The 14515-nt window shown below is 42.2% G+C and overlaps 1 protein-coding gene across 1 annotated transcript in view; it reads right to left on the bottom strand.

The window, feature by feature from the left end:
- The window catches only part of kif14 (kinesin family member 14), a 28023-nt gene extending 13830 nt beyond the window's left edge, over positions 1–14193 (bottom strand). Inside the window, exons 1-16 of the mRNA XM_071518895.1 lie at positions 12890–14193; positions 11676–11930; positions 10681–10768; positions 10228–10326; positions 9122–9174; positions 8974–9004; positions 8132–8239; positions 7690–7806; positions 6719–6837; positions 6244–6416; positions 3859–4006; positions 3070–3133; positions 2568–2752; positions 1794–1896; positions 1398–1555; positions 697–844 (exon numbers count right to left, since the gene is read on the bottom strand). Coding sequence (XP_071374996.1) covers positions 697–844; positions 1398–1555; positions 1794–1896; positions 2568–2752; positions 3070–3133; positions 3859–4006; positions 6244–6416; positions 6719–6837; positions 7690–7806; positions 8132–8239; positions 8974–9004; positions 9122–9174; positions 10228–10326; positions 10681–10768; positions 11676–11930; positions 12890–13989 — 2949 coding nt within the window. The 5' untranslated portion in view covers positions 13990–14193. The remainder of the gene's footprint in view (positions 1–696; positions 845–1397; positions 1556–1793; positions 1897–2567; positions 2753–3069; positions 3134–3858; positions 4007–6243; positions 6417–6718; positions 6838–7689; positions 7807–8131; positions 8240–8973; positions 9005–9121; positions 9175–10227; positions 10327–10680; positions 10769–11675; positions 11931–12889) is intronic.
- Positions 14194–14515: the final 322 nt, after the last annotated feature.

Here is a 14515-nt window from a genome sequence, read left to right as displayed (position 1 = left end):
ACTTTGCAGAGGAGTTAAAAAACCCCAAGGGACTTATAATATGTCACCTAAAAAAAACTGTACGGGAATTTATCCCAGAGTTTCACGGTACATATAAACATACATGGTATAAGGTCAACAAGACCTCACATAAAGTGTAAAACCTAGCAAGTACAGCAGACTGTACCTTCACAATACATGTACACACCATTCAACTATAGCTGTGTGCATTCAAGAAGCTTTGCATGCAGTATAGCTACATATAAAGATGGATAGTTTTATAGCTGCTTATTCACAAAAAACAGTATTTTGGTATTATTACATTTTTTGGTCACAAATTCACTGGGGATCACTGTAGACAACAGGCTTCAGAGATGAAAAAAAGGACTGGCGGCATAATTAAATATACTTGTGGATTTTTCCACTTACATTTTAGTCAATTAGCTGACATCATCCAGATAAATTAACACAGAGTGTGACAGTAATATAAGCTTAAATTCCTAGACTGCCTGCATTACACGCCACCAACAGCAAAGAGTGCTCAGTCAGAACTATGGTGCCTTGAGAACAAATGTCACAGGATTATTTTGTCATGTGCCCCTAAAACTATCATGAATGGTGGAGAAGTGCTAGGTAAAGACATAAGAGGCCAGGGAGAAAAGGTAGAGTATTTTCTCCTTGCATTTCCGAAAGAGGAGAAGTGATGGTTTTGTGTACCAGCTCTCTTTCCAGGACTCGGATCCGGTCCTCATAGAGGGCCTTCTGGTCTGACAGCTCCTTCTGGGCGACCTCCTTGGCCATCTGGATTCCCTGCATCATCTCCTCTTTAGCCTTCACATGGGCCTCTTCAATCTCTGCCTCCAGCCTGGGACACACAAACTTGCATTTAAGGGGAACGCCACTGAAATTGACTTGTTGTCTTCTTGAGGTTGTTATTCTGCAAAAGTAGATATTGCCCTAAAAAATTACATCTTTGAAAAACTCCTGGGATCGTTTTTTCCTTCACTGAATTTTGAGTTATGAAAATGCGATCCTCTGACATTAGTGAACTGCAATGCCAGAAGTGTTGAGAGAATTTTATGGACAGTTATGTTCTCATATCTTTATTCAACCTCTATTTTTAAAGATTTCTAGATGTTTAATTTGGATACATAAACTTGACTCTAAGATTTTATTTCAACTGTCGATAAGGCAATGACTTTGCAGGATTGCAATTTCCTACATCTTGGGAGTTCATAAACTCAGCGCAACTTAAAGTCTTGTGAAATTTTAATAGAACATTGTAGGTTGTTATAGAATAACAACCTAACAACCTTGTGAGTTCCTGACCATTAGTCAAGCTCTAACCAATTGAAATAGCTTTGAAAAGGAAAAAGGAAACAGAAAATCCTTGTTCTTGAATGGTCCTTTACACTCACTGTGCTCTTTGAGCGGAGAGCAGCTCATTTTTGGCAAATTCAAAGTCCTTGTGGCCGTCACCGGAGCCCGTCCAGCACGACACCCGCTTCCCAGACTGCACCTCTGCCGGGTGGTTGAAGCGGAAGTAGTGGTCTCCGCCCAGAATCACCCTGTCGCCCTGGAAACCACAGACACAGCATCAAACACAGACAAATTATGTTAAATTCATTCATAAACTGCTTTCAACAAACAGGTTCATCATGCGTGTTTAACTGAGAACAAATGACACATAGAGACAAAAAAGAAAGAAAAAGCACATTGTAAATTTTGATTATAAATTTTTACTACGCGTTAGTTCATAGTATAATGCAACGCTAAACCTCAGTGATGTTAGAAGATCTTTTTGCTGTACGTACATGGTGCAGGACAGTGGATTCAGAGATCAGGTTCCCATTAACAAAGGTCTTGGCGTTTTCCATGGGAGTCATGCTGACAGTTCCCTTGATGTTGGATATGACACTGAAAAACCCCAAGCACACACCTTTTTAATTGAACCAGGCATGAAAATAACATGAGAAGATAAGTCATTTACCATGCTAACCTAATATCCTTCCTAAATTCTTGTATAGCTAGCGGTCCTGTTGATAGGACATGGAACTAATATTGCCAAGTTTAGGGATTCCACCAACACTAAATGGCGTGTGTATGTTTGTTTTATTGTTAAATTCCAGTGGCTATATCATTAAATGTGTAGATGTACGTATGTATGGCGATTTTAGTTTCCACAATTAATAATCGCAGAATATTGGCATATCGCCATTAGGGAAACATTTAATTTCATGTTGAAAGTTAAGTAAAATAACTTTGTTCCTCAAATTATAGAGAATATAAATCAGGATTAATAATGAAGCTAGCGACATACTTGTGCTTATCATTTTAGCCATAATCCTGCAGCCTCAATTCTCATTTCACTGACCCTCAATTCAAACTAGAATTATATAAATCAAATGTCAAACACATCAATTCTAAGCATTAGTATGCCACCTTGTTGTGTTTTAGAGCAAAAGAGAATAAGCACAGTGGAACGACTGCCAATACGATACACAGACTATATATAATTTACACAACTGAACAAAATATAACTATCTGTCTATCTTCCCCTTTCCACGCCCCCCCTCAGCGGTCCTCACCAGTGCTGGTCAGCGATGAGCGCTCCTGCCAGTTGGATGTCGTGGGCGGACTCAGACTTGTGCTTGCCCACTCGGGTCTGGCCCTCCTTGATCATGTAGAGCAGCATCTCAGACAGCTGCGGATCCTCGTTCAGGTTCACCAGGTTGGGAAGACGGTTGTCCACTTTGAACGTCACGCCTGCTTTCTGGAAGACACACAGAGCAGGAAATGTTGAGAGATAAACAGATCTTTTTTTTTTTTTTTTGGCTGTTTTTCTCCTGTCTAACATACATGATTATTCTAGGGACACAGCTGTTTCGGGGCACTGTTACTTTGACACTTGCACCCTTAACTATTGATTGCTTGTAATGTTGGTGATGTGGGAGTTTAAGCTTATTGCACTTTACTGTAAGTCACTTTGGATGAGAGCCTGAGCTAAACACCTAAAATGTAAATCTAAGGTAAATGGGAGTTAAACAACAGAGTGGAAAAAGATGCTGAAATCTTTCAAATCCAAATCACCTGCAACTCTTTGGTTTCCTCACGTTTGCGAATCTCTGCTTGTTCCAGCTTCTCTCTCCAAGCCCTGAAAAATAGAAGACAATGAAAGCTCAATGTAACTGGCCCATGATGGTGTGTAGTGGTTAAATTAAGACCCCTGGAACCAGACATGCACTTAAAGATCAAATCCTGCCAGGATCCTCTCTGCTGCATCTCCCCTACTCAGCCCCCTCTCAACTTTCCTACTGTCTGAAATTGAGAAAAAATAAATAAACAAAAAAAGAAATGAGCCAAATGGCACTTGCACACCAAACTCCAATCAGAGATTTCAGACTATCAAAACAGATTACCTCTTTGTGGTTAGCAACAAGGGTCAACAAAGAGTCAACAAAGAGCTGTCTATGATTTGTTTAGCCAACAGCGTTCCTGCGCAATTCCAATTTCAAAAATCCATACTTTTTCAGACCTTAATTTCTTTATTTTATTTGCATATTTTGGTACCAAGTATGATTTACACTGATATCCTCTTGCCCTGACTAACTATGCCATATCACTCTATAGATGAACATTATTCTTCACACTCACAAATATCATAATATGTGAGGAGAGGGGTAAAACCACAGAAAATGTAAAGTATGAAATGAGTAGAAAAAATGATGGGAATATGAAGAATCACTTTGCTACTAGGTTTTATACTTGTGCAAATAAACTAAAGCTTTCTCTTAGAGCCTCTTGAAAAGGTTAATAATCCCAGTGGGACTAGCTGGTTATACAAATGAAGAATGTCATAATGTTTGCAGTGTTGCTGACCGGTGGGCCTCGGCCATCTCTCTCTCCTGCTGGCTCAGTTTGCTCTTCAGGCCGGCGATCTCCTGCTGGAACAGCCTGACCCGCTCCGGTTCGACGCCCTGGGAGCTCATCTGGGCCGCCCGCAGCTTCTCCACCTCCGCCTTCAGCTCTGGACACGCATACACACACATTTTTATCCACAGCACTATCAATACAGCTAAAATAATAAACAAACAAAATGTATATCATTTTTAAAAAAGCAAAGTTAAATGACTTCATTGTAAGGAAAGTTAAAAAGATAAATATATTACAAAACAATGAATAAAATGACTAGAAATCAATGCCAGTGAATATGAAATAGCAGGAAAAAAGGCAAAATAGGAAAAATAAAATTACAGCAGTGAGACATAATTCACACAGAAGGAACAGTTATATAAAAGCGAGCCTAAAAAAGTGCGTTTTAAGAAGTGACTTTAAAAGAAGGTGCAGAAATATTTCCATTGTGCCATTGACCTTCCAAACAACAACGGCCTATTGAAGACGATTTATTGAGCAGCATTGACCTGATATGTGAATTTTTGAGTCGCATATACTTTGAGCATCTCACACTGACAGGTGATGTGAGAGGACGATCAAATCCACAGCAAGAGCTCCCCTTAGTGCTTAAAGAGGCAAACGGCAGCGCGATCTCCTTATGAAAAATAATACTTGCATGACAGTTAGCCGCCATGTGCAGCTGACAGTGCATAAATATGGCCCGGAGGCAAGGTTAGGGCCAGGCCTTAATTGAACTGGGTGGTGAATAAGCCGGTGATGGATAGATGGGCGGACGGGAGGATATGTGAGAGAGACAGAGAGAGAGGGAGACAGAGAGAGAGACACATAAACAGAAAGAGAGGGAGACACATACACACAGAGATAGAGTGAGACGGAGAGGGAAAGAGAGGCAGACAACGAAAAAGCAAACATACAGACAACCGAGACAGAGAGAGTGTGAATGAAAAAAGGAATTTGATGTGTACACATATAATTGAGCTATAATAGAGGGGTGTAGGTTAAATAATATCACACAGGTCAGAGGGGTCATACAGAGATGTGATGTGTTGCTTTGAAACAATATTTTGCACTACAAGGTTTTTCCACGGCACAAACACCGTTCTGTACCTGTGCTGGCTCTGCTGTGGTAATGGCACAGAATAGCTCTGTTTGGTTTTCCACTGGACTACTGAGCAGGTGTGGTGCTGTTTGTGTAGGACAGCAGAATGCAGAAACCAGCCATGTAACCCTGCCAGCACCATGTGAAAGTGTGCCAGTGCCTCATTATGTCTGGGGTGCTGTACTGTCACACCACTGTCACACCCATAAAGACCCACACTGTGAGCAAAACACACTATACTACATACACAGGTGCAGGGGAAAAAAACATAATTCTCTCTCTTAAAGCTACAATATGAAACCATGAGCTCTCCTCCCCCCACAGTTGGTAAAGTTCACGCCCCGACACTTGAACTATAATCTAGCACTGCAAGCTGGTTACGTAGAAAACGTAGCAAACTGACTAGCATCCTAGCCGTCTAGCAGTACACAAGCTAGCTCTGTCACTCTCAGGCCTTCCTTCAGATATCGCCAGCATGGAAAAACAATGCCTATGTTCACCATCTTTTTAAACGGGCCTTGTCTGCTACAAGTTTAGATTCAATGTTTTTTCTTTTCTTACAACTTTCCTTAATTGTCGTTGCTGGCCACGCCCACAGCAAATGGTATCCACCCCAAAACAACATCAACATCATTGAAAAGCCAATTACAGGCAAAAGGGGGATTTAGGCATATGCACACAGGGTCAGAGACAGACAAAGAATGATAATGTATAATATATCCTATGTACTTATTTGTTATTTTAAAAGTTGAAAAAGTTGCATATTGCAGCTTTAATGCAAATGTTGTCTCCCCGCTGCCTCCAATTAACTCTGATCAAGCTCTCTACTTTTTGAACCTGGAAGTTGTGAGTGTCACTGTTGTAATAGACAGAAATAAGCCTACTGTGCTTTTGGAACATTATTTAGTTGCAGTAACAGATTACGTCACTGGGTGGCGCTCCTTGTTTTACTGAGATGGAGTTACAGCAACATGTATTGAGTTCTGCTCCAAGTCTATTGTTCCACAAGTAAGCTTTAAGTCTCTTGGTACGACTTGGTATGCGTTACACTATATTAATCTACACAGGTGTGTTTAGAGAATATAGTGCCGTAGAGACCAGGCGTTGTATGGTCGACAAGTATAGTTGAATAAAGCGGTACATGTGAAGATCCCAACCATGTTGTTGTTCGGCTCTGTCAAGCTATCCAGGAGCATTTTGCTAAAGCTGTTATAAGCCAAGACAGGACCAAACGTGTTACAGTGTCTGACCTCTGATGAGCTTGGCGTTGGTGTCCTCGTTGACCTTGGCCAGGTTGATGATCATGCGGGCCTGCTGGGCGTAGCGCAGGGTGCTCAGGCTCTCCTCCACGTTGCTGCCCGCCGGGCTCAGCGTGGCGATCATGGCCGTCTTGGAGTTGCCGCCCAGACTCTCTTTCAACAGCCTGAGAGAGGCAAACAGGTGTCAACGGATGGGAATCTGTCATCGTGGACAGATTCGTATTTCTGTTCACAACTTCTAGAACCATCGAGAGTCTTTCTTAAATGTTATACAGTAAAACAAAAACTCCAGTGTCTCAACTAATTACCAGACCATTCCAAATGGTCTGGTAATTAGTTGAGTAATTAGAGTGAAACCTGCTCCTCCTAGGGTTAGAGCAACAGTGCAGCAACATTTCAGCAAGCCTGCAGTAAAAATTGGGTCTTCTACAACAGCTACGTGCATACAATCATATTGTTCTCTCACCATGTGAGGACAGACTCTCTGTAGGGTATGAAGACCTTCTTCCTGGTCTGAGCCTGTTCTGACAGGGCAGAGATCACCTTCCCCAGGGTGAGCAGGGACTTGTTGATGCTAGCGCCCTCCTACAGTGACAGATACAGGAGGGAAAGGCCATTACAATCACTCATGGAGCTGCCTGCTTTTGATTGCACAGAACAAAACAGTATAATTAATGTGTAAAGCATGAAAAGACTACCACCATTTTAGCATCTAACAGGTGAGATATTTAGAAGGTTAAAAGAAATGTGACTATGTAGACCTATATGCAAAAGTGTATGTGTTGCTTTGTGAAATGTTCTGAAGTTATTCTCAACTTTCTATAAGCAACTTTGTTACTTTGTTGTTAGACATTCTTAAATACCCTCTCTGATGTGATTACAAAGATAGAAATTATTTCTCTGGTATCGCTGCCTTTCATAATCAAGGAAACAAGAGGTTCATGATTAAACAGTTAGCCAAGTAGAATCCCAAGCATTTCCAGCAATTATGAGTGTGTCCAAAATGTATTTAGAAATATGTAACTTATATTGCGTATTGCTGGGGTCCCTGGTGCAACCAGTATCACTGACATACTTCAAATTCAATACCAGTCTTGAAACAACACTTTTTAGACACATATGTAATTGCAAGAATATTATAGTACAAAGCAAATTCAACATCCCCTGTCATACATTTGTACATATCAAGGACTTTTCTAAACAGATTCAGATCCCCTGATGAAATCTCAATGTGTGAATCCACTATTTCAATCAATGCAACATCTTTTCTGATGCCCTTTAATGCCTTAAAATCAATATCAAAAACTGCTGCGGTACTGACAGGTATCATTTTTGGATATCCATCCCTAGACTGGTATAGAATAGCATAGTGTGTGTGTGTGTGTGTGTGTGTGTGTGTGTGTGTGTGTGTGTGTGTGTGTGTGTGTGTGTGTGTACCCTGAGTCGGTCTCCGCTGGTCTGGGCTGAGTTACAGCGCTCGCTGCCTGCCAGGTCCACCAGGTTGATCCTGCTGGTGATCCTGTGGTCATGTTCCTCTCCCGCCACAAACTCTGTCTACACACACACACACAGAAACACACATACTGATGAGACATACTGTATGTGACAGTAAAGTGAAACACATGACAGGCCCACTTACCCAGGGTATTAGAAGAAATTAGAAGATCAAAAGAGGTGTCAAAAGTGATTTTTGTGAATTTATGTCTCAACTCTGGTTGCACAGTGGAGACATAAAACTTAAAGCACAAGTTCAAACAGACAGCTCCAAACAGTTTTTAGTAAATATTTTAGCCTTTATTTACAAGGTAAAATTAGATTTTTTTGTTTTTTGGCTCATGATGCATGTACACACGTACGCACACAGGGCGAGAGGCCATACCTTGGTCTGGGTCATAACCAAGGTGAAGACGGAGTGAGACCTGGAGCTCTTGTCGTTCATGCCTGTGGCTGCTGTGGCTCTCTGCTTGTTGCCGAGCTCCAGCCAACCCTGGAGTAAGGGAAGTGGTAGAACATGAATTACAACTGAATCTCCTACTGGAAATATTTTACGTGGTAATCCGAAAGATTCTTGTTCTTTAGATTTCGGAAACATCTTTGTTGCTCAGAGCTCATTGCTGTGGTGCTTCTGCACTGCACTTCCCAGAGATCACCTGTCAATCAAACAGTGTGGGTGGGACTGTGCCGTCTTTTTCCTTGGATTTTCTGTTGATGAAGTTTGAGTTTCTGTAGGTGGCGCTCTGTTATTTGTCTGTTCAGCCATGGTGGCTATCACTGCTCACGCTAGCTACCCGGTTCTTCTACTGTTAATTCCAAACAAACTGCTGTTGCTGCTGGCGGAAACGTAAAACGCATCACTTCCTGTGCGGCAGAGGATTTTTTCCCTTGAAAGACCTACCAGACACTGTGTGCTTAGAACGGTAAATGTAAAAGCTTCCATGAATTCGAAATAGGTTGAATCACCATTGTGTTATATCAAAACATCATGGATAATTACTTTAATGTGAGGCAGGGGGGTCTGGTGATCAGAGAGAGCATCCCATAATTGGAAAGTCACAGGTTTGATCTCTGCAACAGTAATGTGTTGTGTCAAAGTTTACTAGGATAAGAAACTGAAACCCAACTCGCTCACTCATTCAAAGTTGCTCTGCTTAAGAGCATCAGCTAAATGCCGTGGATCTAAACGGAAATGTGCAAAATAACTTGAGAGCAGGTTCAACCTACCTTGATGTCACTGTAAGAGCTCACCACATTCCTGTGGGAAAAAGAAAAAAAATACAGTGAGCAATTCGGCAAATCACACTATTCCAGACTGTTAGTTTGCCCTTTATTGAGGAGTGATATAACGCAGGAAGGAATAATGTTTTCTTACGCAGAGAGCTCAGCGACGTACGGCCCGTGGACTGGATGTTCCCTCACCCGCAGCTGGAAACACAAAGAAACTGGCTCTTATCAAGCTCATATGATGAAGGCTTCCTTCACACTGCCCAATACAAAACTCCAGACTTTTTCCAGGCCTTGATTTCTTGACTGGATTTTGTTCAGTGTTCGCTATGATGTAAGCTGATATGGGCTGGGTAATGGGACTGTCAGCTAGGCCACTACACCCTACGGCTGAGGTAATCTTCACGACAAATAGCACTATATATGACAAGACAGCGGGTGAACTGTTACATAAAACCATAAACATATGCATATTGGGAGTGACAGTCCCCCTCCCCTTTCTTTTACAGACAATTTTATGCAATTCTCAAATGTTTCAAGACCTGCAAATGATCAAATCCACTTTCCATACTTTTCTACACATGTGTAGGAACCCTGATTTTAGCATATCACATGTGGCTGGGTGTAAAAAAACAATATACATATTGATACTGGACCTGTTTTAGGAGTCGTTTCAAAATATTGTATTCTTAAATAAGAACTTGTCTTCTTGCTTATAGAAATTTGCACTAAGACAATCAACTGAACTTTGATTATATTTAGAAAAGCTGATAGCATAAGCAAACAAAAAATTACACAAAAAAAAGATTAATTATGTTGCACAATGAATCTGCTTTCATTCAACAAAGAAAGGTATCAAAAACAACATTGTTTTAGAATTGTTATCGAGTGGCAGTGCTGAAAAAGTTCTGTATTCTGTTACGTTTTAGATTCATATGGTACCCAGCTCTACAGATGACCATGAAAAATGAGCACAATTTTGCATTTTGAACATAAGCGCATCTCACACAATGTTCCATGCTATCTTAACAGACCAGGGCAGCCAGGAAACGTTTAAGTCGACTGGACATAGTGGCTGGTATATCTCAAAATTTACCAAACACTTTCACTATTCTTTTGGAAAAGGATCTCCGAATCATGATGGGTTACCAGCCAAAGTGGCCAGTAGAGGAGACTAACTTACAAGCCACAGTAAAAATTTACCAACAGTTGAGCGGTTGGAGTTTATTTCTCACTCCGTTACAAACTACTTACAGGCATCCTCCTCTGGTTCGGGTCATCTCTGGTCACCAGCAGGTCGTGGATCTTCTCATTGTACACTTCAAAGTAGCTCATCTCCAAATGACATGCGACCTGGAACATAACGACATTCAGTGAAACAATTTCCAATAAAATTGTAGACCTCAACCCTTGTTAATATACAAATGTATTATCATGTTTCTTAATCTGGGATGGGGTGTTTTCTTGAGAAACAATGAATATTTGCAGCCTCTAGGTTTTTTTTCTTTATAATTAATCAAGTAAAATAGCCTAAAAAGGGGGAAATAAAAATAATCAATTGGTATTAAAGTTCATGAATTTACTGGACTAATGTCTTCAACAGAGTCATGAGTAGACATCGCTTTGTTTCTGAAAAGGTTGATAATCACTAAAATAAGTGATACAGCAATCAGCCAGAGCTAAATGTTTGTGAGTGAGATTTCCAACCTCTTGATCTTCGATGGAGGCCAGTCTTGAGAAAAGCTCCTGGCAAAACCGAGGGATCACTCCTGCCTCCTCTCCAAAACCCATCATCCTGCAGAAGAATGATGAAAAATAAATCAAATTGACAGCTGAAGGATAACATTTCAAAATACACATTCGAAAACACTATATATCCCTTTTTACAGAAATACCCAAAGTCATTTACATCATTTAGACGATTTCATCTTCAAATATTATGATTTTTTTTTTTTAAAACAAGGTGTAAAGATAGCTGATAACATCCACAATACTCCATGATCAGTACTAATTTTGTAGGAGTAAATGTCATTTAAAACAGAGAATCTCTAATTTAATTTGGAATAAAGCTCCTCAGTTATGAATGCAACACTAAACCCGCCAAACCACCAGATTTTCATTTTTCTAGTTGCCTGAAAATACCAAGCTTGACAGCTTTATCAGACTTTCAAGTGAATGGGAGATACTCTCTTTTTTTAGCCATCTCCTCTGTATTTTGTCTTTTGTGTCATTTAGTTTCTGGGCCCCAATTCAGCTTATCTCTGTCATCTTCACTTTTTTATATTTTTCTTTTTGTCCAGTTTACAATGTTTTATAATCCCTAAGGGGTGGCATGGCTTTCCCCTCACAATTTGCTTTTGTTTTCTCTTTTAGTGGTTTTTAATAATTTGTGTGTGCAAATTTACATTTTAGGCGACACTCTTATCCAAAACAACTTACAAGTGCAACAGTAGAATAAGCTTCAGTTCCTACATCAACATTACAAGCAACCAACAATGAGGAGTAAATGGGTTGGGGCGTTAATGTCTTGACAATATTCCTGTGACCATAGAATAACATGTAGATTAGTGCTAGAACAAGAAGTAAATTAAGAATCGAGGACAGAGATAGAAGGAACTTTTTGAGCGCAAAGAAAGTGAGCAGAGTAGAGGGGAAGTGATTTAATGGGATAAGGTGACGCTAATAAACAAAAAAATACTTACGTGTACGACTTGCCGGAGCCGGTTTGGCCGTAAGCAAACAGGCAGGTGTTGAATCCCTCGAAGGCCCTCTCCAGCAGAGGCTTGGCCAGCGTCTTGTACACCGTCTGCTGGCTGGAGAAGCCGGGGTCGCTGTCATCGACGGAGCAGAAGGAGAAGTCGTAGGTGAAGGAGTAGCTCTGTTTGGAGACCGGGTGCTGGACAACAGTCTCCTGGTTGTTCATGAAGATGACCTGCAACGCCTTCTCTGCCTTCTCCCTAGAACAGAGCAGAAATAAACACACACACCATTTCAGCAATGTATTTCATTTATATTAGTGGGTATCAGCTTATTTGATGCCATGCAGATAGGGTGTACAGGGTTCCCACTGTGGCCCAGATTTATAATTGTCTTTTCCACAAATTTCCATAACTAAGTCAAAGTGCTTCCATAACCTACAAATGTTCTTCATTCCTGGTTTCTTAGTTGTTTTTAAGCTCAGAAAAGTTCTAAAGTGATAAACAGTCTGGTTTCCACTCCAGTTGGGCTTTCTCTGGGAAAAAAAACCCAGCTGAAAACTACCTGCTAATGCAAAGAAAGCGTGAAACAAGTTGTAAAATCCATTGTGCTATATTCCTGTAAAGTGTTCCAAGTGTTCCAAAAAAAACAAAAACAAAACAATCCCAAATATTCCATGACTTCCCCATAAAAATGATCAAATTCCCTGACTTTCCATGTCTAAAATGCACCTCACCGCCAGTGGGAGCCCTGCTAAACATAAAAACGAGATCTGAGGTCATTATTCATAGTATTTCCATGGTGTCGCATGCATTTCCTATCAATATGGTGTTTTACCATATACACAGCTCATTGACTGTGGCTGTCATTTGATTACAATCACCTGTTATTTTCTTACTAAAGTGGCTGTGTGGTGGTAACAAAATACTATGAATACCTTCTGTGATATTTTGAGCGTGCATCTATGTAGAAACCTGGCTTCAATGTTAGAGGAAAAGCGGGTGACTATCAATTCAGCACATAGCCTACAGGTGTTTGGTTGAATTAGACCCATGACACTTCCAGAAGGCTCAACAGTACATTTTGGTGACCCAGAACCATCTACAATACCCTAAATCTACACCTAGTTACCCTAAAATGCTGTGGGGTTATTGAGGAATACCGACACCAGCTCCTGTATAACTTGCACATCAGTTAAGGAAAACATTGCATTACAAACCTGGCATTGAACGGGCGGACACGGACCGCGACAGTCACTGCACTGTTCTCCATCTTCAATGACTCTTGCGGCTTCAGAAGCTCACTGGGCCGGACCGGGGGCTCGGGACAGGCCGGTGTCGGTGCAGGAGCGGAGGACCTCGCCAGGGTCACGTCTCCATTTTGACTCAGCACGGTGGAAGTCTTCCTCACCTGCTGCGGGGCGGCGGCGTTTGACCTCTGCACACCTGCGGGGATCTTGTTCACCCGCGGGGCCGGAAGAGGTTTACTGTCCTCCGCTTGCTGCGCGCGGAACCGGGGCCTCTCCAGACTCGCGGACTTGACCGCCACGGGTTTTATAGGGACTTCTCTCCCGGCCAGCTTCTCGAACACGTCCTTCCTTGCGGCGATTTTCTCGAACGGGGTCTTCTTGGTCGGGGTTGAGAAGGTTTTGACCTGGTCGTCTGGCAGCCTACCTGGGACAGAGGAGGGGGGTTTGTTGTGTGCCAGCCTCCCCGGCGGATCCGCTGGACCTGGAGTCTCCCTCGCCTTGCCCTTGGAGGCCGTTTCCCTCAAACTGAGAGACCGGAATATCCCAGCACTACCGGGTGTTCTAGTGTTTGATTCAGTGAGGATTTTGGACGTTGGTTTCGGGTCGGTACCGCTGACCCAGCGCTGCCCCTGCCCGGTACCACTACTCCCATCACCGCCTGCGCTTTTATCAATAGAGCGAGTCCTGGTCCTCCGCTGCAGGGTCAGTCTCTTCTCCGGTGCGGGCGTGCTGTCCCGGCTGCTTTCCCCCATCGTTTTCTCTGCGTTTTCCGCCCCGGTTTTCCTCGACCTCCGCTGCAGGGTGAGTCGGCCGCGGTGAGGCGTCTGCTGCCCGCCGCCGCCACCGCTCCTTGACAGCGCCGAGATGACATACGTCCTGTTTATCTCCACTTTGCTTTTATCCGACGATCTGCTATCTTCACACGCAGAATCTCCCGATGGTATTATTTCGCCTTTGCTTATCTCCGTTGCTTTTCGCTCTCTGGCCGCGGGTGTCCTCGATGCTGATGTTGCCATGAGATGGTCATAATAAGTTGTATGCTTCCTCGCTTGTACAGAGAATAACGACATGGCTGTTGACTGCTAAAAACAAAAACGGTTAAAATGAGTTTGCAGAGTGGCTAACGTTCGCGACCGACAACTCCGTCCATATTTAGCTGTAACGTTACGCGACTTTAAGAAGTATTAACTTCGTAAAAGGACGCCAGTACAATGCTCAATGTGTAGATAAACGATGAGGAATAGCTTCAAACAAAACCTGATAGGTGTGCAGTCATAGGAAGCTACTTTTGTTTATCTTTTTTCTCCCCCCGTCTCCTCCTCTCTCTTCCGCCTTCGCCCGCTTCAATTTCAAACCGTCGTCGCAACTGACAGCTGATTGGTTGAATTCTCGGAAACCGTTACGTCACGTCTAGGCACGCAGATGCACAGGAGAGACGCTAGGTGGCAGCAGAATCAAGGTTACCCTGTTGTATCCCAATGGAAAAGTTGATTTAATTCTAACATAAACAGATACTCGCCTAAAAAAAGATAGTGGGCAACTTAGGTCATTGGTTGACAAAATTATAGCACTATTACAGACTGACTGGACTTTCTG

The sequence above is a fragment of the Centroberyx affinis genome, unplaced genomic scaffold, assembly GCF_046629955.1.
Source record: "Centroberyx affinis isolate AG114_WGS23_722 - 3 ecotype Tasmania unplaced genomic scaffold, CSIRO-AGI_Caff_v1 ptg000641l_1, whole genome shotgun sequence".
NCBI classification, from domain to species: Eukaryota; Metazoa; Chordata; class Actinopteri; order Beryciformes; family Berycidae; genus Centroberyx; species Centroberyx affinis.
The sequence above is the reverse complement of the archived record's forward strand: the minus strand, read 5'-3'. Positions and strand labels throughout refer to the sequence as shown.